The following is a 23,584-nucleotide window of genomic DNA, read 5'->3' as shown; positions in this document are numbered from 1 at the left end:
CCAGCCGATTTTGGAGACTTGCTGACGAGTGCAAGACTCCGGACAGTAAATCACGTGGTGTCTAAGTAACCCCAGGTCGGACACTCATATATGTTCATGTATTTAAACTGACCAATTAGATAAGAAGTTCAGCCTTTATGTTAATGAGTAACCACTCCTTTCTGTACAGCTGATAAAACCAAGTATATTCAATAGTTTCCAGAGTTCTGCTGGAATGAGTTGTTGCTAACCAAGTGTAGCTTCCTCTTTTCCTTTGAGCGCTCAATAAGACTCTGTCTAATTAGGACAGGCCACAGCATGCACAGAGATATATATCTATATCAATCAAAATTTCCACATCATGAGCAGAGTCAGGAGCAGAGCGCGGGAAGAGTGAGGAAAATCAGGAGCAGAACGCAGGAAGAGTGAGAAGAGTCAGAAGCATAGCGCAGGAATTGTGAGCAGAGACAGGAGTAAATGCAGGAAGAGTGAAGAGTCAGGAGCAGAGCGCGAGAAGAGTGAGAAGAGTCAGGAGCAGAGCGCAGGAAGAGTGAGAAGAGTCAGGAGCAGATCACAGGAAAAGTGAGAAGACAGGAGCAGAGTGCAGGAAGAGTGAGCAGAGTCAGGAGAAGAGCGCAGGAAGAGTGAGCAGCGTCAGGAGCAGAGCACAGGAAGAATGAGCAGAGACAGGAAGAGAGTGCAGGAAGAGTGAGCAGAGACAGGAGTAAATGCAGGAAGAGTGAGAAGAGTCAGGAGCAGAGCACAAGAAGAGTGAGAAGAGTCAGGAGCAGAGCGCAGGAAGAGTGAGAAGAGTCAGGAGAAGATCACAGGAAAAGTGAACAGAATCAGGAGTAGAGCACAGGAAGAGTGAGCAGAGTCAGAGAGCAGGAAGAGTGAGAAGAGTCAGGAGCCGACCACAGGAAGAGTGAGCAGAGCCAGGAGCAGAATGCAGGAAGAGTGAGCAGAGACAGGAGCAGAGCGCAGGAAGAGTGAGCAGTCAGGAGCGGATCACAAGGAAAAGTGAACAGAGTCAGGAGTAGGGCACAGGAAGAGAGCAGAGTCAGAGTGCTGGAAGAGTGAGAAGAGTCAGGAGCCGACCACAGGAATGTCATGGTTTAAACAGGGTTCTTGCCCTGCACTCACAGGGTTAAGTGTACGTGGCCTCTTTCTGGATCTGGGAGGGGTATTTATACTCACTCTTTACCAGGGTTCTCTGTCAGCTATACTGTTGTTCTGGCTGTGTGTCTGACCCCCCTGGTGTGCGTGTATATGCATTGCTTGTTTGCTTCCCGTGTATGACCCGGTCTGTCCCCTCACTCTGTACTCCGTCTCTCGTTTTGGTAGTATTGTCTTCTCCGGTTTTGACCTCGTGGCTTGGCTAACGTTACTCCGTTACAGTTTGTCCCTATTGTACTGTCTATTGCCCGTTCTGGTTTCTGATCTATTGCTACGTCCTGACTATCCATTCTGTCTAACCCTTTGGTATTGTCGTGCTTTGACCTCGGCTTGATCTGGTTTCTGTCTCTGTATGTGCCCCTTGGTAACATTGTCCAGTAGTTACCCTTTTAGGAGTTTTCCTCAGCTCCTAGCTCTCTGGAGTTTAGACCACGCCCTCAGCAGTCACATGCTTCAGGTCCTGTGAGCCTGGAGCATGCATCGTCACCACTGCTGCCCCGCTCCGCAGGTATCTTTGTACACAGTTTTTGTACTCAGGACACACGCACTGGCTCAGTGAGCAAGTGCAGTGCGGTGTTCCAGACATTATAGCTGACCAAAACATTTAAGCGAGGTTTGCACTTTTTTTTTCCTTGAGTCATGGATCCGCTGCGTGCTCTCTCTGAGCAAGTGAATAGCCTCACTCAAATCATGCAGAACCTGTGGAGCAGCGAACCCTGGCTCAGTTGCAGCAACAGGTTCAGAGGGAGGTTGCTGATACCATGCAGGGTTCTTTTCCTTCTGGGGCCCGGGGTGAGGGTACCCCAGATGTTTCCTTAATCTTCCCTGAATCACCTGTTAAATTGCCTGACTTTTTCTCTGGGGATAAAAAAACATTTAAGGTTTTTAAGGAGGGGTGCAAACTCTTCTTCTCATTAAGGCCACGCTCCTCTGGGGATGAGAGTCAGAGGGTTGGAGTCATTATGTCTTTGTTAAGGGGCTCTCCTCAGGCTTGGGTTTTTTCCCTTCCCCCTACCTCCCCTGAGAGAATGTCAGTGAATGCATTCTTCGAGGCCCTCGGGATGAACCCAATCGTGTGAGTCTAGCCGAGGATATGGTGATGAGTGTGTGCCAGGGGAAACACTCGGCTGAATGTTTCTGTTCTGAGTTCAGATGCTGGGCAGCGGAGGTCTCCTGAGATGATGCTGTCCTCCGGGGTTTGTTCTGTAGAGGCCTGTCCGAACGTTTGAAAGATGCCCTAGCCCTTCATCCTCCACCGGATTCTTTGGAGGACGCTATGGTCCAGGCTGTCCGCATGGACCGTAGGCTGCGGGCGAGAGGGGTCATGTTGCAGGAGACCCCTTTATTCTCCAATCTGAGAGACTCTGCATCTAGTCCCGAGCCCATGGAGGTTGGTGCCACGTCACTGAAGGAAAAAGAGAGGAGACGCCGTCGAAACAACCAATTGTGCTTTTACTGTGGATCCGCTGGACATTGGAGAAGGAACTGTCCTTCTTGCCCTTCTTCAGTGAAGCCGTCAGGAAAACGACTGAGTCTGGGTAACAATCGAGGAGGTTGCCCAGACTCCCAGGTTCCTTTTTCCTCGCTTACTAAAATTCTGCTTCCGGTGGAACTAGAACTTACAGGCGGTCCAGTTGTGATTACCGCCTTTGTTGACTGTGGTTCTTCTATTAATCTGATCGATGCCAAAGTTGTGACTTTTCATAAGATAGGGACAGTCAGGTTAAAAGATCCTATTAAAATCGTGGCAATTGATTCTTCTCTTATCACCCAGGAGGGAATTTGTTTCATGACTGATACCTTTTCTCTGAAAGTGGGTTCCACTCAGGTGGAAAAATTAAGGTGTTTTGTTCTAAATAATTTGCCGGCTGGACTGGTACTGGGTACGCCTTGGCTTCAACGCCACAATCCTACCATTGACTAGGTCACGGGGGAGATCATTCAGTGGGGTTGTATGGCTAACGGTCTATGTTGTAACTTGACAACTCTTGTCACCTCAGTAAAATCTGTGTCAGTGTCGTCTGTCGATCTGGAAGGTATTCCGGAGTACCTGAAAGATTTTGAAGACGTATTTTCCGAAAGTGAGGCTGAGGCGCTACCACCACATAGACCCTTTGATTGTGCCATTAATCTAGTCCCTGGAGCCAAGTTACCCAAGGCTCGCCTGTTCAATTTGCCCGGGCCCGAACGACTAGCCATGAAGGAATACATTACCGAGAGTCTCCGCAAAGGGCATATTAGGCCTTCTGTTTCACCTGTGGAGGCGGGCTTCTTTTTTGTTAAGAAAAAAGATGGTGGTTTGCGGCCGTGCCTCGACATTCGGGAATTAAACAAAATTACTGTGAAAAATACATACCCTCTCCCCCTAATTCCTGATCTATGTAACCAACTCACCGGGGTCAAGTGGTTCCCTAAACTGGATTTACGTGGGGCATATAACCTTATAAGAATCCGGGAAAGGGACGAATGGAAATCATCATTCCTGACAACTGAAGGGCTGTTCGAAAACTTGGTTATGCCCTTTGGTCTTACCAACGCTCCTGCTGTTTTTCAGAATTTTATTAATGTAATTTTCTCTGATTTAATTGGTCGTTTTGTGGTTATCTATTTGGATGACATTCTGGTGTACTTGGTGGACAGTCAATCTCACTTGCACCATTTGCGGATGGTTCTCATGAGACTGAGGGAGAATCATTTGTATGACAAGTTGGAAAAATGCTCATTCTTCATGCAAGAAGTATCCTTTCTGGGTTTGATTGTGTCAGGGGAGGGGTTCCGCATGGATCCTAAGAATGTCCAGGCTGTTACGGATTGGGTGCAGCCTCATGACTTGAAAGGGTTGCAGCGATTTTTGGGCTTCGCTAACTTTTATAGGAAATTTATTAAGGGCTTCTCGCAGGTGGTAAAGCCTCTAACGGACCTCACTCTCAAGGGAGCTAATGTAAAAAATTGGTCTGTAGCTGCAAAAAATTCTTTCATGAGATTAAAAAAGTGCTTTTCTTCAGCCCCTGTATTGGTACAACCCGACCCGTCAAGACCTTTTGTCGTGGAGGTTGACGCCTCGGAAGTAGGGGTGGGGGCAGTTTTGTCTCAGGGCCCTCCTACCCTTACTAATCTGAGGCTTTGCGCCTTCTCTAAAAAATTTTCCTCTGCCGAGAGAAATTACGACGTCGGCAATAGAGAGTTGTTGGTGGTAAAGTTGGCTTTCGAAGAATGGAGGCATTTCCTGGCGGGGGCCGTTCATCCCATTACAGTTATCACTGATCACAAAAATTTGGCCTATATTGAGTCTGCCAAGAGATTAACCCCCCAGACAGGCTCGGTGGGCGCTTTTTTTTTCTCGATTTTAGTTTACCATCACATTCCGCCCGGGATCTAAAAATATCAAGGGTGATGCCTTATCCCGAAGCTTTGATTCGGTGTCCCCTCCAGAACCTCCCTCCTCCAATCTTCAGCCAGGAGTAGTGGTGGCCGAAATCTCATCTGAGTTACAGAGAGGGATTTTGGAGGCCCAGGCTCGGGCTCCGGGTGGTAAACCCCCAGGTAAATTGTTTGTACCGGCACGTTTCCATCTCAGACTTATGCAGGAATTTCACGATTCTATGTTGAGTGCTCATCCTGGGATTGCAGCTACCTGGGGGGCAATTGCGAGGGGTTTCTGGTGGCCCTCTATGGTAACAGATATTAAAAAGTTTGTGACTGCATGTGGGGTGTGTGCTCGTTTTAAAAGTTCTCAGGTCCGGCCGGCCGGGGAGTTGGTGCCTTTGCCAATTCCGGATAGACCATGGACACATTTGTCCATGGATTTTATCAAAATCTTCCTCCTTCCAGGGGCAACTCGGTGATATGGGTGGTGGTGGATAGGTTTTCAAAACAATCCCACTTTGTACCTCTCCCCGCGTTACCATCTGCTGAAACCCTGGCTCGCTTATTTATGCAGCATATAATTCGGTGGCATGGAGTGCCTATGAATGTGGTGTCAGACAGAGGGGTACAGTTTGTGGCCAGGTTCTGGAGGGCTTTTTGCAAAAAGCTGGGGATTTCGTTGTCCTTCTCCTCTGCCTACCAATCAGAGTCTAATGGACAGACTGAGCGCACGAACCAATCGGAGCAGATTTTGAGATGCTTGGCCTCTTCCAGGCAGGAGGATTGGTGTGAGGCATTGCCCATGGCAGAGTTTGCGTTCAACGGTCGTGTGAGTCAATCTACTGGGAAGTCTCCCTTTCAGATCAACTATGGGTTTAACCCACATTTTGGAGAGTTTTCCCGCATGGATTCAGGTTGTCCTGGAGCTGAGGGTGCGACACAACATCTTAAAATTCTTTGGAAGGAGGTTCAGAGGAATATTTCCAAGGCCCAGGAAAACTATAAGCGGTTTGCTGATAGGAGGAGGGGGCCAGGTCCAGCATTTGCAGTAGGGGAGAAGGTGTGGCTATCCACCCGCAATATCAAGCTTAAGATACCATCTATAAAGCTGGGCCCCAAGTTTATTGGCCCATACAAAGTTGTGGAGGTTGTTAACCCAGTAGCCTACCGACTGCAGCTGCCCACCTCCTTTAAAATTTCTGATGTCTTCCACATGTCCCTGTTAAAGCCTGTGGGGACGGTGAGAGAGGATCCCTCATCAAATGCTCCGCCAGTGCTGGTAGAGGGGCAGCTGGAGTATGAAGTAGGGCGCATTGTTGACTCCCGGTGGGTGCGCCAGAGACTCCAGTATCTGATACACTGGAAGGGGTACTCTCTGGAGGATCGGTCATGGGTTCCGACCAGTTCGTGCATGCTGATCGTCTGGTGCGGGCTTTCCACGCCAGATACCCAGACAAGCCTGGGGGTCCAGTGGCCCCCCGTTAAGAGGGAGATACTGTCATGTTTGAACAGGGTTCTTGCCCTGCACTCACATGGTTAAGTGTGCGTGGCCTCTTTCTAGATCTCGGAGGGGTATTTATACTCACTCTTTACCAGGGTTCTCTGTCAGATATACTGTTGTTCTGGCTGTGTGTCTGACCCCCCTGGTGTGCGTGTACACGGCATTGCTTGTTTGCTTCCCGTGTATGACCCAGTCTGTCCCCTCACTCTGTACTCCGTCTCTCGTTTTGGTACTATTGTCTTCTCCGGTTCTGACCTCCTGGCTTGGCTATCATTACTCCGTTACAGCTTGTCCCTATTGTACCGTCTATTGCCCGTTCTGGTTTCTGATCTATTGCTACATCTTGACTATCCATTCTGTCTAACCCTTTGGTACTGTCGTGCTTTGACCTCGGCTTGATCTGGTTTCTGTCTCTGTCTGTGCCCCTTGGTAACATTGTCCAGTAGTTACCCTTTTAGGAGTTTTCCTCAGCTCCTAGCTCTCTGGAGTTTAGACCACGCCCTCAGCAGTCACATGCTTCAGGTCCTGTGAGCCTGGAGCATGCATCGTCACCACTGCTGCCCCGCTCCACAGGTATCTTTGTGCACAGTTTTTGTACTCAGGACATGTGCACTGGCTCAGTGAGCAAGTGCAGTGCGGTGTTCCTGACAATGAAGAGTGAGCAGAGCCAGGAGCAGAAAGCAGCAAGAGTGAGCAGAGTCAGGAGCAGATCACAGGAAAAGTGAACAGAGTCAGGAGTAGAGCACAGGAAGAGTGATTAGAGTCAGGAGCAGAGTGCATGAAGAGTGAGAAGAGTCAGGAGCCGAGCACAGGAAGAGTGAGCAGAGAACAGGAAGAGTGAGCAGAGTCAGGAGCAGAGTGCAGGAAGAGTGAGCAGAGTCAGGAGCAGAGCGCAGGAAGAGTGAGAAGAGTCAGGAGCAGAATACAGCAAGAGTGAGCAGAGTCAGGAGCAGATCACAGGAAAAGTGAACAGAGTCAGGAGCAGAGTGCATGAAGAGTGGGAAGAGTCAGGAGCAGAGTGCAGGAAGAGTGAGCAGAATCAGGAGCAGAGTGCAGGAAGAGTGAGCAGAGTCAGGAGCAGAGCGCAGGAAGAGTGAGGAAAGTCAGGAGCAGAAAGCAGGAAGAGTGAGAAGAGTCAGAAGCCGAGCACAGGAAGAGTGACCAGAGACAGGAGCAGAGTGCAGGAAGAGTGAGAAGAGTCAGGAGCAGAGCGCACGAAGAGTGAGCAGAGACAGGAAGAGTGAGCAGAGACAGGAGCAGAGCGCAGGAAGAGTGAGCAGAGACAGGAGCTGAGCACAGGAAGCGTGAGCAGAGAAAGGAGCAGAGCGTAGGAAAAGTGAGCAGGAGTATACAGACAGGAGATGGTCTGTGACTGTCCTAGACGGAAGAGGTCGTGACCCCCCTGTAAGGAAATGCTCACCCTGGAGAAGTCAGAGGTGTAAAAGTCACCTGGAGATTGTGGGGCCCTGAGAAGAGAGATTGTCTGCACCCTTAAGAGTCAGAGAAGAAGAATGAGGAGACACCAGGGAAGAGACAGGACAGTAGCAGTATCACACATGATTAGATTCAGGGCTCAGCAGACAGCATTGCACAGGAGAGGATTAGATACTTGGCTCAGCAGACAGTATCACCAGGGGCCGACCTACCGCCCCTGCAGCCTGCATTGCATGGGGCCCCTCCAGTCTCCAGCACAGCATGGCTCACTATTCAAATTAGCCATGTGGCGCCAGGCGCAAGGAGGAGAGGAGCTAGCCCTGAGGTGAGATGATATCAGAGTCAGTCACACTGTGCTGCGCTGCTGCTGTGGGGGAGGAGAGGAGGAGACAGACTGTCTCTGTCCGGCTGCAGCGCAGGTCAGTCACTTGTGTGTGTATGTGTGTATGATGTATGTGTGTGTGTATGTCTGTGTGCATGTGTGTGTATGTGTGTATGTCTGTGTGTATGCTTGTATGTATGTATGTGTGTGTCTGTATGTGTGTATATCTGTGTGTGTATATCTGTGTGTGTATGTCTGTGTGTGTATGTATGTGGGTATGTCTGTGTATGTTTGTGTCTGTGTGTATGTATGTGTCTGTGTATGTCTGTGTGTATGTATATGTGTATGTCTGTGTGTGTATGTATATGTCTGTGTATGTCTGTGTGTGTATGTCTGTGTGTGTATGTATCTGTGTGTGTCTGTATGTATGGATGTATGTATGTGTGTCTGTGTGTATGTATGTGTGTATGTCTGTGTGTATGTACGTGTGTGTGTGTATGTGTGTGTGTGTGTATGTATGTATGTGTGAATGTATGTCTGTGTGTGTGTATGTCTGTGTGTATGTGTATGTCTGTGTGTATGTGTGTGTGTGTCTGTGTGTATGTATGTCTGTGTGTGTATGTATATGTGTATGTCTATCTGTGTGTATGTCTGTGTGTGTGTATGTCTGTGTGTGTGTATGTATGTATGTCTGTGGGTGTGTGTGTGTGTGTGTGTGTGTGTGTGTAGGTGGAGCCTGGCCCTGGAGGAGATGCGGACATGAGAAGAAGACTGTGATGAGGAGAAAAGGCCATGATGCCCGGGCTAATGGGAGAAGGCCATGAGGGGTAATGGGAGAAGGCCATGAGGGGTGATGGAAAGAAGGCATTGATGGGGAGAAGGCAATGATGGGGAGAAGGGAGTGATGGAGAGAAGGGAGTGATGGGGAGAAGGCAATGATGGGGTGATGGAGCAGGCAATGATGGGGAGCAGGCAATGATGGGGAGAAGGCAATGATAGGAGTGATGGGGTGATGGAGCAGGGAATGATGGAAGTGATGGGGAGAAGGCAATGATGGGGTGATGGAGCAGGCAATGATGGGAATAGGCAATGATGGGAGTGATGGGGAGAAGGCAGTGATGGGGTGATGGAGAAGGCAATGATGGGGTGAAGGCAATGATGGGAGTGATGGGGTGATGGAGCAGGCAGTGATGGGAGTGATGGGGTGAAGGCAATGATGGGAGTGATGGGGTGATGGAGAAGGCAATGATGAGAGAGATGGCGAGAAGGCAATGATGGGGGTGATGGAGAGAAGGCAATGATGGGGGTGATGGAGAGAAGGCAATGATGGGGTGGTGGGGGAAAAAGAAATGATGGGGGTGGTGGGGGAGAATGCACTGGTGGTGGTGGAAAGGGCAATAATGGGGCTGGTGGAGGAGGAGGAAATGATGGAGGTGGTGGAATGGGCAATGATGGGAGTGGTGGGGGAGAAAGCAAAGGTAGTGGTGGGGGAGAAGAAAATTATGGAGGTGGTGAAGAGGGCAATGATGGGGTGGGGGAGAGGACAATAATGGGATGCGAGGGGAGGAGGACAATGAGGGATGTGGGGGATTGGGATGTAAGGAAGGGGGACTTATAATGGCCTTAGGAACAGGGGGAGGTGGAGGAAGACGTTATCGCTTATTATGTCTAACACAGTCCCTTAGTATATAGTGTACTCACTATGTCTAACACAGTCCCTTAGTATATAGCGGACTCACTAATTCTGTATAACACCACCCTTAGTTACATAGTTTCATCTTTTATTATGTATAACACGTCCCTTATTACGTACCATCCTCTCTAGTTATATATGGTGCCGTCCCTTATTATATAGCTTCCTCTACTGTTATGTATAGTGCTGTCTCTTACATAGTGTATTCTTGTTAATTTTGTTATTAACAGTGCCCTCTTTTATTACATAGTCCCCTCTCTTGTTAGATATAAAATGACTGCTGATGGAGCAAACTACCAGTCCATCAGCTCCTCCATTAGAAAGGAAGCTTTCCCATGCTCCATCAGCCATCATTGCATTATACAGCTAACGAGACAGGACGGTATGTAATAAAAAACAGGGCTCTATATAATTCAATATGTAAGGGACGTTACTGTACATAAGAGAGGGCACTGTGTAAGGGACAACAATATACATAATAAAGGAGACTATGTAATATATATACATGTATGTGTTTGTGGCTATATAATATCAATATATATATATATATATATATATATACACATGTAGCTTTGACGCCATAAAAGGAGGGGGGCCCAGACACGTTTCTTGCACAGGGGCCCCAAGCTGTCAGTGTCCGCCCCTGAGTATCACATAGGATAGGATTAGACACACAGCTCAGCAGACAGTATCACACAGGAGAGGATTAGATACACAGTTCAGCAGACAGTATCACACAGGAGATGATTAGATACACGGCTCAGCAGACAGTATCACACAGGATAGGATTAGACACACAGCTATGCAGACAGTATCACACAGGAGAGGGTTAGATACATGGCTCAGCAGACAGTATCACACAGGAGAGGATTAGATACATGGCTCAGCAGACGCTATCACACAGGATTAGATACAGTTCCTCACACTATGGCTCGTCTCTGTTGCTTGAGATTCTCCATTATTATTCAGACTTTTCCACATTTTGAGGACTGAGAGCGACAAGTATCCGCCATCAGTCCTCAGTCCGCACCCCTCCCCTACATCTATAAAACCGCCAGATTATAAGAAGCAGCGAGCGATTACAGCACAATGAAAGTAATTTTATGTCATAAACCCCGATGATTTATGTAAGAAGCCTGCCATTACCAGATACCGGGAGTAACACTCAGTGCAGGGTGAAGATGAGGACATTCTCAGGAACAGCCAAGTTTATTGTTATGTGCTGCAATGTGAAATGTGATATATAATGTGACATATAATGTGAATAGTGTCATGCGTTAATGATGTGAGCAGTTTGACCCTAGGAACGGTTGGAGTTAATATTTTGGATTAGCCCAGAGTGGGAGAGGTCAGTTACAGCGAAAGTAACAATTTCAGATATAAGCACAAAAAGAATGGGCCTAAAGGTCCATTTTGAGAGGTTCCGCATTCTGGTGGGCTCTAGGTGAGAGGAAACTGAAGAGAAAAATAGTGAGATCGGGAGCAGGAGAGACTGACAGACACAATGGCCTTCCGGAAACGGGTCCTGGGCGAGGATGCCAAGCCACGAGACCCCGGGGCTTATAAAACTAAGGTAACAAAGTGTCTGGGGCCAGAGTTCCAGAACGTCAACATTACCGGCCATACTGGCACCTTAAAGGGAGAAAACGTGGAACCGCAGGACAAGTGAAGGACACTTGGTAATCAGAACTGTAGTGTGAGAGCGGGATGTGCTGAAGGGGGGGACACAGCAGTCATGGAGGCCACGAGAGAAGACGAAGGAAGGAAACATCCATAAGACTGTGCACCAGCTATCCCTTGTATTTAACCCTTCTCTGGTCTCCCTCACTGAACTATGAAACATCTGGTCCTGGAAACCAGTAACATCGGTTACATGCGGCCTGTAAGGGGTGCTGCCCCCAGAGCACAAGTCCTCATACCCAGCCAGGGCCCCCACCTTCATGTAAAGTGGCAGGGGGTAATAGATGAGAACATCGCCCATGGTTACCGCCCAGTACCACGTTACATAGGGTGTCGGAGAAGTGGTACTGTGCAGTGTATATATACAGGACAGGAGGAGCGGTACTGTGCAGTGTATATATACAGGACAGGAGGAGTGGTACAGTGCAGTGTATATATACAGGACAGGAGGAGTGGTACAGTGTAGTGTATATATACAGGACAGGAGGAGTGGTACTGTGCAGTGTATATATACAGGACAGGAGGAGTGGTACTATGCAGTGTATATATACAGGACAGGAGTGGTACCGTGCAGTGTATATATACAGGGCAGGAGGAGTGGTACTGTGCAGTGTATATATACAGGACAGGAAGAGTGGTACCGTGCAGTGTATATATACAGGACAGGAAGAGTGGTACCGTGCAGTGTATATATACAGGATAGGAGGAGTGGTACCGTGCAGTGTATATATACAGGACAGGAGGAGTGGTACCGTGCAGTGTATATATACAGGACAGGAGGAGTGGTACTGTGCAGTGTATATATACAGGACAGGAGGAGTGTTACTGTGCAGTGTATATATACAGGACAGGAGGAGAGGTACTGTACAGTGTGTATATATACAGGACAGGAGTGGTACTGTGCAGTGTATATATACAGGACAGGAGGAGTGGTACTGTGCAGTGTATATATACAGGACAGGAAGAGTGGTACTATGCAGTGTATATATACAGGATAGGAGGAGTGGTACTGTGCAGTGTATATATACAGGACAGGAAGAGTGGTACCGTGCAGTGTATATATACAGGACAGGAGGAGTGGTACCGTGCAGTGTATATATACAGGACAGGAGGAGTGGTACTGTGCAGTGTATATATACAGGACAGGAGGAGTGTTACTGTGCAGTGTATATATACAGGACAGGAGGAGAGGTACTGTACAGTGTGTATATATACAGGACAGGAGTGGTACTGTGCAGTGTATATATACAGGACAGGAGGAGTGGTACTGTGCAGTGTATATATACAGGACAGGAGGAGTGTTACTGTGCAGTGTATATATACAGGGCAGGAGGAGTGGTACCGTGCAGTGTATATATACAGGACAGGAGGAGTGGTACCGTGCAGTGTATATATACAGGACAGGAGGAGCGGTACTGTGCAGTGTATATATACAGAACAGGAGGAGTGGTACTGTGCAGTGTATATATACAGGACAGGAGGAGTGGTACTTTGCAGTGTATATATACAGGACAGGAGGAGCGGTACTGTGCAGTGTATATATACAGAACAGGAGGAGTGGTACCGTGCAGTGTATATATACAGAACAGGAGGAGTGGTACTGTGCAGTGTATATTTACAGGACAGGAGGAGTGGTACAGTGCAGTGTATATATATACAGGACAGGGTGGAGTGGTACTGTGCAGTGTATATATACAGGACAGGAGGAGTGGTACAGTGTAGTGTATATATACAGGACAGGAGGAGTGGTACTGTGCAGTGTATATATACAGGACAGGAGGAGTGGTACAGTGCAGTGTATATATACAGGACAGGAGGAGTGGTACAGTGTAGTGTATATATACAGGACAGGAGGAGTGGTACTGTGCAGTGTATATATACAGGACAGGAGGAGTGGTACTATGCAGTGTATATATACAGGACAGGAGTGGTACCGTGCAGTGTATATATACAGGGCAGGAGGAGTGGTACTGTGCAGTGTATATATACAGGACAGGAAGAGTGGTACCGTGCAGTGTATATATACAGGACAGGAAGAGTGGTACCGTGCAGTGTATATATACAGGACAGGAGGAGTGGTACTGTGCAGTGTATATATACAGGACAGGAGGAGTGTTACTGTGCAGTGTATATATACAGGACAGGAGGAGAGGTACTGTACAGTGTGTATATATACAGGACAGGAGTGGTACTGTGCAGTGTATATATACAGGACAGGAGGAGTGGTACTGTGCAGTGTATATATACAGGACAGGAGGAGTGGTACTGTGCAGTGTATATATACAGGACAGGAGGAGTGTTACTGTGCAGTGTATATATACAGGGCAGGAGGAGTGGTACTGTGCAGTGTATATATACAGGACAGGAGGAGTGGTACTGTGCAGTGTATATATACAGGACAGGAGGAGTGTTACTGTGCAGTGTATATATACAGGACAGGAGAAGTGGTACTGTGCAGTGTATATATACAGGACAGGAGGAGTGGTACTGTGCAGTGTAGATATACAGGACAGGCGGAGCTGTACTGTGCAGTGTATATATACAGGACAGGAGGAGTGGTACTGTGCAGTGTATTTATAAAGGACAGGAGGAGTGGTACTGTGCAGTATATATATATATATATATACAGGACAGGAGGAGTGGTACCGTGCAGTGTATATACACAGGACAGAAGGAGTGGTACTGTGCAGTGTATATATACAGGACAGGAGGAGTGGTACTATGCAGTGTATATATACAGGACAGGAGGAGTGGTACTGTGCAGTGTATATATACAGGACAGGAGGAGTGGTACTGTGCAGTGTGTATATACAGGACAGGGGGAGTGGTACTGTGCAGTGTATATATACAGGACAGGAGGAGTGGTACTGTGCAGTGTATATATACAGGACAGTAGGAGTGGTACTATGCAGTGTATATATACAGGACAGGAGGAGTGGTACTGTGCAGTGTATATATAGGACATGAGGAGTGGTACTGTGCAGTGTATATACAGGACAGGAGGAGTGGTACTGTGCAGTGTATATATAGGACAGGAGGAGTGGTACTGTGCAGTGTATATACAGGACAGGAGGAGTGGTACTGTGCAGTGTATATATACATGACAGGAGGAGTGGTACCGTGCAGTGTACATATACAGGACAGGAGGAGTGGTACTGTGCAGTGTATATATACAGGACAGGAGAAGTGGTACTGTGCAGTGTATATATACAGGACAGGAGGAGTGGTACTGTGCAGTGTAGATATACAGGACAGGCGGAGCTGTACTGTGCAGTGTATATATACAGGACAGGAGGAGTGGTACTGTGCAGTGTATTTATAAAGGACAGGAGGAGTGGTACTGTGCAGTATATATATATATATATACAGGACAGGAGGAGTGGTACCGTGCAGTGTATATACACAGGACAGAAGGAGTGGTACTGTGCAGTGTATATATACAGGACAGGAGGAGTGGTACTATGCAGTGTATATATACAGGACAGGAGGAGTGGTACTGTGCAGTGTATATATACAGGACAGGAGGAGTGGTACTGTGCAGTGTGTATATACAGGACAGGGGGAGTGGTACTGTGCAGTGTATATATACAGGACAGGAGGAGTGGTACTGTGCAGTGTATATATACAGGACAGTAGGAGTGGTACTATGCAGTGTATATATACAGGACAGGAGGAGTGGTACTGTGCAGTGTATATATAGGACATGAGGAGTGGTACTGTGCAGTGTATATACAGGACAGGAGGAGTGGTACTGTGCAGTGTATATATAGGACAGGAGGAGTGGTACTGTGCAGTGTATATACAGGACAGGAGGAGTGGTACTGTGCAGTGTATATATACATGACAGGAGGAGTGGTACCGTGCAGTGTACATATACAGGACAGGAGGAGTGGTACCGTGCAGTGTATATATACAGGACAGGAGGAGTGGTACTGTGCAGTGTATATATACAGGACAGGAGGAGTGGTACCGTGCAGTGTATATATACAGGACAGGAGGAGTGGTACCGTGCAGTGTATATATACAGGACAGGAGGAGTGGTACTGTGCAGTGTATATATACAGGACAGGAGGAGTGGTACTGTGCAGTGTATATATACAGGACAGGAGGAGTGGTACTGTGCAGTGTATATATACAGGACAGGAGGAGTGGTACTATGCAGTGTATATATACAGGACAGGGGGAGTAGTACTGTGCAGTGTGTATATACAGGACAGGGGGAGTGGTACTGTGCAGTGTATATATACAGGACAGGAGGAGTGGTACTGTGCAGTGTATATATACAGGACAGGAGGAGTGGTACTGTGCAGTGTATATATACAGGACAGGAGGAGTGGCACTGTGCAGTGTATATATACAGGACAGGAGGAGTGGTACTGTGCAGTGTATATATACAGGACAGGAGGAGTGGTACTATGCAGTGTATATACAGGACAGGGGGAGTAGTACTGTGCAGTGTGTATATACAGGACAGGGGGAGTGGTACTGTGCAGTGTATATATACAGGACAGGAGGAGTGGTACTGTGCAGTGTATATATACAGGACAGGAGGAGTGGTACTGTGCAGTGTATATATACAGGACAGGAGGAGTGGCACTGTGCGCTGTCTTGATCTGTCCCTCTCCAGGGGTCGGCGTTGTGCAGTTTTTGGGGCAGCGGCTCCGTGATCCCTTTTTCATCCGTTCTCTAGGCTATAATTCGCTCCAGGCGGCTGTGATTGGTGGATAATAATTATATATATATAGATACAAAGTGTCATCGGCCATTATAATTATTATAACTATTTCATCTTCTCATCATCCTCTGACCTCTTTGTGTCACACAGTTTCATCTTGACATGGAGATGATTTTTCCTAGTATGGAGCACAGAGTATTCCAGGAATGTGCTGATCTTCACCGTTCTTAGTGGCGATTTTCTTGTTTTATTAGGCAGAAGATTAAGGGCCGATTTCATCACTACATTTCCAACCGATGCTTCGTGTGAACACCTCTCAATCACTGACTTTTTGTAATAAAATCACAAAGACAAAAAGAAAAGCATTTTTTTATTTTCTGCGCAATTCATGAAGCCTGTGCACCATTTTTGAGGACCTGAGAGTTACACAGTGAGTGGAGCAGGGTCTACCAGCAGCACAGAGTATTTCAGCAGAAAACTAGTGGCTCTTTCAGGAAAAAGGGAAAGTCCCCCTGATTGACGGCCCAGGGTGGATCCGATCCAATGACATTTCCACAATTGTCACATTGTTGGTGACTGAGGTCAAAGTTATTAGAATAATCTTATAATCACCGGCCTCCCTGACTCATCGTGTCCCACAAATCTTCAAAGAGTCCGTATGCCCTGCCCCCACAGATCACCAGTCATTACACGGCAGTGCCCCTCAGTCCGAGACCCTGGCACGCTCCCCCTCCCCAGTTCCTTCGCTTTCTTGCAGTGGACCCTCCGCTGTCAGATATTGATGACACATTATATCTCTATATATAAAAATGAATATGTGTGTGTATCACCAACCAATCACGAAGCATCTTTCATTTCACCAGAGCTGTTTAAAAGAAGCTGAGCTGTGATTGGTTGCTATGAGCAACAGTTTTGCCACAGTTTTCCAGAAAACACCTCAGCAGACACTGACATGGTGGGAGAAATCTAGCATCCCTGGGAACATAAGCTCCCAGCCATTGTCTGCCCCCAGAAAGGAGCAGAGAGCACATGACAGAAATGGATCCCCCCTTCCCGTGCCCATATACACATCACACATCCTCCATCCATAGGTAAATCTTCCCTCTTAAAGGGATCATTGATATGTAAGTTAGGGCAAGTCCATCCAGCGCTTTGGTTCTGACCCCAGGCCTCTCTTAAAGGGATCCCCGGTATGGAAGTCAGGGCAAATCCCTCAGCGCTCTGATTCTGACCCCAGGCTTCTATGAAAGGGTTCATTGGTATGGAATTCAGTGCAAATCCATCAAGCGCTTTGGTTCTAACCCCAAGCCTCTTTTAAAGGGATCCCCGGTATGGAAGTGAGGGCAAATCCACTCTGTGCTTTGGTACTGACCCCAGGCCCCTCTTAAAGGGATCTCTGGTATGGAAGTTAGGGTAAATCCCTCAGCGCTTTGATTCTCACCCCAGGCTTCTATTAAAGGGATCCCTGGTATGGAAGTTAGGGCCATTCCACTCAGCGCTCTGGTTCTGACCCCAGGCTGACGGGATGATGTGGGATATTAGTAGTCTGGTGGCTCTGGCTGACGGGATGATGTGAGATATTAGGGGTAGTAGTCCGGCGGCAGTAGTCCGGTGGCAGTAGTCCGGTGGCTCTGGCTGACAGGACGATGTGGGATATTATGGGTAGTAGTCCGGTGGCTATGGCTGACGGGATGATGTGGGATATTAGTGGTTGTAGTCCGGTGGCTCTGGCTGACGGGATGATGTATTATGGGTAGTAGTCCGGTGGCTCTGGCTGACGGACGATGTGGGATATTAGGAGTAGTAGTCCGGTAGCTCTGGCTGACGGGATGATGTGGGATATTAGGGGTAGTAGTCCAGTGGCTCTGGCTGACGGGATGATGTATTATGGGTAGTAGTCCGGTGGCTCTGGCTGACGGACGATGGGGGATATTAGTGGTAGTTGTCTGGTGGCTCTGGATGATGGGATGATGTGGGATATTAGGGGTAGTAGTCCAGTGGCTCTGGTTGACGGGATGATGTGGGATATTATGGGTAGTAGTACGGTAGCTCTGGCTGACGGGATGATGTGGGATATTAGGGGTAGTAGTCCGGTAATTCTGGCTGACGAACGATGGGGGATATTAGTGATAGTAGTCCGGTAGCTCTGGCTGATGGGATGATGTGGGATATTAGGGGTAGTAGTCCGGTAATTCTGGCTGACGGACGATGGGGGATATTAGTGGTAGTAGTCCGGTAGCTCTGGCTGACGGGATAATGTGGGATATTAGGGGTAGTAGTCCGGTAATTCTGGCTGATGGGATGATGTGGGATATTAGGGGTAGTAGTCCAGTGGCTCTGGTTGACGGGATGAAGTGGGATATTATGGGTAGTAGTCCGGGAGCTCTGGCTGATGGGATGATATGGGATATTATGGGTAGTAGTCCGGTAGCTCTGGCTGATGGGATGATGTGGGATATTATGGGTAGTAGTCCGGTAGCTCTGGCTGACGGGATGATGTGGGATATTAGGGGTAGTAGTCCGGTGGCTCTGGCTGATGGGATAATGTGGGATATTATGGGTAGTAGTCCGGTAGCTCTGGCTGACGGGATGATGTGAGATATTAGGGGTAGTAGTCCGGTGGCTCTGGCTGACGGGATGATGTGGGATATTAGTGGTAGTAGTCCGGTAGCTCTGGCTGACGGGATGATGTGGGATATTAGTGGTAGTAGTCCGGTAGCTCTGGCTGATGGGATGATGTGGGATATTATGGGTAGTAGTCCGGTAGCTCTGGCTGACGGGATGATGTGGGATATTAGTGGTAGTAGTCCGGTAGCTCTGGCTGATGGGATGATGTGGGATATTATGGGTAGTCGGTGGCTCTGGCTGACGGGATGATGTGGGATATTAGTGGTAGTAGTCCGGTAGCTCTGGCTGACGGGATGATGTGGGATATTAGTGGTAGTAGTCCGGTAGCTCTGGCTGACGGGATGATGTGGGATATTAGTGGTAGTAGTCCGGTAGCTCTGGCTGATGGGATGATGTGGGATATTATGGGTAGTAGTCCGGTAGCTCTGGCTGACGGGATGATGTGGGATATTAGTGGTAGTAGTCCGGTGGCTCTGGCTGACGGGATGATGTGGGATATTAGTGGTAGTAGTCCGGTAGCTCTGGCTGACGGGATGATGTGGGATATTAGTGGTAGTAGTCCGGTAGCTCTGGCTGACAGGATGATGTGGGATATTAGTGGTAGTAGTCCGGTAGCTTTGGCTGATGGGATGATGTGGGATATTAGGGGGAGTAGTCCGGTAGCTCTGGCTGTCGGGATGATGTGGGATATTAGTGGTAGTAGTCCGGTAGCTTTGGCTGATGGGATGATGTGGGATATTAGGGGGAGTAGTCCGGTAGCTCTGGCTGTCGGGATGATGTGGGATATTAGGGGTAGTAGTCCGGTAGCTCTGGCTGACGGGATGATGTGGGATATGAGGGGTAGTAGTCCGGTAGCTATGGCTGATGGGATGATGTGGGATATAAGGGGGAGTAGTCCGGTAGCTCTGGCTGTCGGGATGATGTGGGATATTAGGGGTAGTAGTCCGGAGCTCTGGCTGACGGGATGATGTGGGATATTAGTGGTAGTAGTCTGGTAGCTCTGGCTGACGGGATGATGTGGGATATTAGGGGTAGTAGTCCGGTAGCTCTGGCTGACGGGATAATGTGGGATATTAGGCTGAGTTCACACGTGGCGTTTTTTTCGCGTTTCCGCGGCGGTTTTAACCGCGCGATTTTGCAGCGAAAACGCGAAAAATAAGCATCCCATGCATTCCTATGGGATTCCGCAATGCTGTGCTAATGCTGCGGTTTTTACCGCAGCGGAATCGCTTTGCGGTAAAAAACGCAGCATGCTCATTAATTTGCGGAATCGCGGCGATCCCGCACCCATAGGAATGCATTGTTCCGCTTACTTCCCGCATGTGGCTGTGCGCACCATGCGGAAAGTAAGCAGAACAATTGCGGATGGTACCCACGGTCCGGAGGAGAGGAGACTGTCCTCTGGGCTTTGGGTACCATATCCCTGTAAAAAATAGAATTTTAAAATAAAAAATATTGTTATTCTCACCCTCCGACGTCCCGCGCAGCCTTCCCGCCTCTCTCCACGCTCCCGTTCCCAGTAATCCTTTGCAAAAATGCCCGCGATGGCGTCCGTTCTCGCGGGATCGCGAAGTCTCGCGGTCATTCGCGCGACGTCATCGCGAATTACCGCGAGACGTCGCGATCCCGCGAGAACTGACGTCATCGCGGGCATTTTCGCAAAGGATTACTGGGAACGCCTGCGCGGGACGCCAGAAGGTAAGAATAACACCATTTTTTATTTTTTTTTACATTTTATCTTTTACTACTGATGCTGCATAGGCAGCCTCAGTAGTAAAAAGTTGGTCACACTCGTCAAACACTATGTTTGACGAGTGTGACCAACCTGTCAATCAGTTCTCCAAGCGATGCTACAGATCGCTTGGAGAACGCTAGCATTCTGCAAGCTAATTACGCTTGCAAAATGCTAGTTTTTCCGCGGGAAAATTGCGGGAATTTAAAATGCGATTTTCCCGCGGAATGGAATTCCGGAATTCTCGCGGTAATTTCCGCGAGAGTTCCGGTACGTGTGCACATAGCCTTACAGTGAATGTGGCTATGCGGAGTGGGCGGGGCTATACACTCAGCTTTATATATAGATATAATCATTATAATTTGGTATGACTAACCGTAGTTAGTTACTATGCCCGGGCAGCTCCGGGCTCTTCAGCTAGTATGCATATATTTATCACAGGAAGAGGCCATAAGCACAAAATGTTCCTACTAGGCCTTGTGCTTCCACCGCTTCTCATTTTACATCTCTTCTTGCTGTCAGTGAATGGACACGTTCATAGCTTGCATCAGCAAATCAAAACCCCATAGAGACCCAACACTTGTCACAGCTGAGGGTTCGTCACAATGTGTCCAGTCCTCTATGATGTAAACATCCTGGAATCCAGACTGATACATTGTAACATCCTTCATGTCACAGAACCCAAGAGACCCCCAACTAAAGCTAGAAGAGAAGGGGCACCAAAGCCAGAGGTCCCCCAGAAGACAGAAGAACAGAGCCTATTGTTCACCGTTGTCTTGGCACGGAGGAGACGAGTTCTGGTTATGCGGAGTGTCGCCTCGTCTTATGCCCGGCAGTAATTCCCTATAATCCAGCCACCGGCTCCTGTCAATCACCCGTCCGGCCACAGTCTGTCACCGGCTCCTGTCAATCACCCATACGGCCACAGTCTGAGTCACCAACTCCTGTCAATCACATCAGTGTGAAGGGTTCGTCCCTCAAAATTCAAAGAATTAGAGAAATCCTGGAATGTATCTGTGGACTGCAGCTATGGAGACGGGCGATCTGTGGCGATCCATGGCGTGTGTGGATCCGACAGACTGAATGGCGAATGTTCAAGCCATTTACACTTGGAGACTAGTTTGTCAGCTCTATGGGTCAGGGCTGTGTCTAATCCTGGAGCCCCCCATGGATGGCGTTAGGGCCCGGAGCTGAGGACCTCCTTCTGGATCACACAACCACAGGGAAGTTTTGTCTTAAAGCCAAACTGACAGCAGGTGATGCCCGGACCCCGTCATCACAGCACAGAGTATTTCAGGATGGAGTTTTCCCGCTATCAATAAAACTTCATCTCTACATCAGAATTGGACCTTTGTTTCCTCTTCGTTTCCAATATCTTTCCTTGCTGTCAGTGAATGGAAACATTCTTCCTTACATCTAAACTGGTCCTGAGCTAAGACTCCTCACAGCTGAGGATTTGTTACAATTGTATCCATTCTGTATTATTTAAAGACTTTCACCTTTTTGTGACTTCAGTCAAACCTGGAGAAAAAATAAACCCAGAATCATCCCAAAAGATGTCCCCCGGCTATTCCCAGGACGGCGTTAACCCTGCAGATGCCAGATCTCAGGGTTTACAGACAAAAAAGGGTGATATTTATACCAGGGGGCTGGGGAATGTCCGATTGTTGGGAAAACGAAGTAATAGAAGAAAATGAACGTATCCGTTGAACGCACCTGTGAATGTCGATGGTAGTCTCGATCCCGACCACGCAGACTTGGTAGGTCGCCCTCCGGTAGGTGACGGGGATGGCCCTGGCCTCAGACATGGTTTCCTCTGTGTTCCTTCGGGTGACGGGAAGAATTCAGTGACAGCTTCACCTGAGCAGCACGGGGCTCATTAGTGGAGGCGTCTGCCGGCGTCAGTCACCAGGGCGGGTGGCTTCTCACCTGCACAGAGCGCTCACCTGTCTTCCTGCCAGGAGGCGGCGAGTTCTGTGGCTTCTGTCCAAAGCTAATATATATGTACAGAAGTCAGGGGCGTGAACGAGCCAATCAGAGGGAGCCTGGTGTCAGGACGGACGAACATCGGATCCAACCGTGCAGAAAACGGACGGATGCGACCATCGCGCGTTGTCACCTGGATCTGGTGGTGAGATCCATCACATCGCTGCCTCCGATCAGTAGGATACCTCCACCAAAGTCATAAAACTCCTGGTAATAAGGCCACAAGATCTCAGAATACGACTGGACATTTTATCTTTTCCTTCCCGATGCGTTTGCTGCAATTTTCCAAAAACAACGTAAAATTGCCGCATTTTTACTGCATGTTCGAAAAACACATCACGAACGCACCGTGTGACCGCAGACCTCGTTTCTCTTTTTTTCGGGTACATACACAGTTTTTTCAGACAGTCAGAAATATGAGTTTTGCAGCACGAACCCCTTCAGAAATGCTGCTTTTCCCTTTTTTGGAGCATTTTCTGTTCCTGACGATATGTAGATGAGTTTCCTCCATGACACGATCCTTCTCTGTGCAGCGTTCTGATTGGGCGGGGTCTAATTTAGAGAAGTTTCTCTTTTTTCCATCAGATGTTAGAGAAAATGCTCAAAAACTCCTCATGTGCCACTGAAATAAATTGCAAGAGTTTTCCAAGAGTTTTTCAGAATTTTGGAGAGGATTCCCACAAAAAACACTTTTGATCCTAACTTAGGCTTTGTGCAAAGAGTTTTTCAGGGAGTTTATGGAGAGGAAATTCTCCAACTCAAGAATCATACAGTAGAATGCTAACCACTGAGCCACGGTGCTGCCCTTTATACAGTACTGTACTGACCATTGAGCCACATGCTGCCCTATATACAGTGCACTGCTAACCACTGAGCAACTGTGCTGCCCTATATACAGCACAGACCATTGAGCCACTGAGCTGCCCTTTATACAGTACAGTGCTAACCACTGAGCCACGGTGCTGCCCTTTATACAGTACTGTGCTGACCACTGAGTCACCGTGCTGCCCTATATACAGTAAAGTACAGACCATTGAGACACATGCTGCCCTATATACAGTGCTAACCACTGAGCCACTGTGCTATCCTATACACAGCACAGTGCTGATCACTGTGCTGCCCTATATATAGTACAGTGCCCTATATCCAGTACTTTGCTGACCACTGAGCCACCGTGCTGCCCTATATACAGTACAGTGCTTACTACTAAGCCATTGTGCTACCCTATATACAGTTCAGTGCTGACCACCATGCTGCCCTATATACAGCACAGTACTCTTTATACAGTACTGTGCTGAGCACTGAGCCGCTGTGCTGCCCTATATACAGTATAGTGCTATCCACTGAGCCCGCGTGCTGCCCTATATACAGTACAGTGCTGACCACCGTGCTGCCCTTTATACAGTACTATG

At 48.2% G+C, this 23,584-nt stretch overlaps 1 protein-coding gene across 2 annotated transcripts in view; it reads right to left on the bottom strand.

Annotated features, from left to right (window-relative positions):
* LOC141085136 (protein-arginine deiminase type-1-like) overlaps positions 1-23,584 on the bottom strand; it is a 94,560-nt gene that overhangs the window by 27,191 nt on the left and 43,785 nt on the right. The window contains exon 1 of one of the 2 annotated variants that reach the window (XM_073570271.1): positions 21,903-22,155. The exons of the other annotated variant lie outside the window; for it this stretch is intronic. Coding sequence (XP_073426372.1) covers positions 21,903-21,994 — 92 coding nt within the window. The 5' untranslated portion in view covers positions 21,995-22,155. Of the gene's footprint in view, positions 1-21,902; positions 22,156-23,584 lie in introns of those variants that run through there. 2 annotated transcript variants of the gene reach the window in all.

Source organism: Dendrobates tinctorius, unplaced genomic scaffold, assembly GCF_039654945.1.
Source record: "Dendrobates tinctorius isolate UK_male_01 unplaced genomic scaffold, ASM3965494v1 ptg000028l, whole genome shotgun sequence".
Taxonomy (NCBI): domain Eukaryota; kingdom Metazoa; phylum Chordata; class Amphibia; order Anura; family Dendrobatidae; genus Dendrobates; species Dendrobates tinctorius.
The sequence above is the reverse complement of the archived record's forward strand: the minus strand, read 5'-3'. Positions and strand labels throughout refer to the sequence as shown.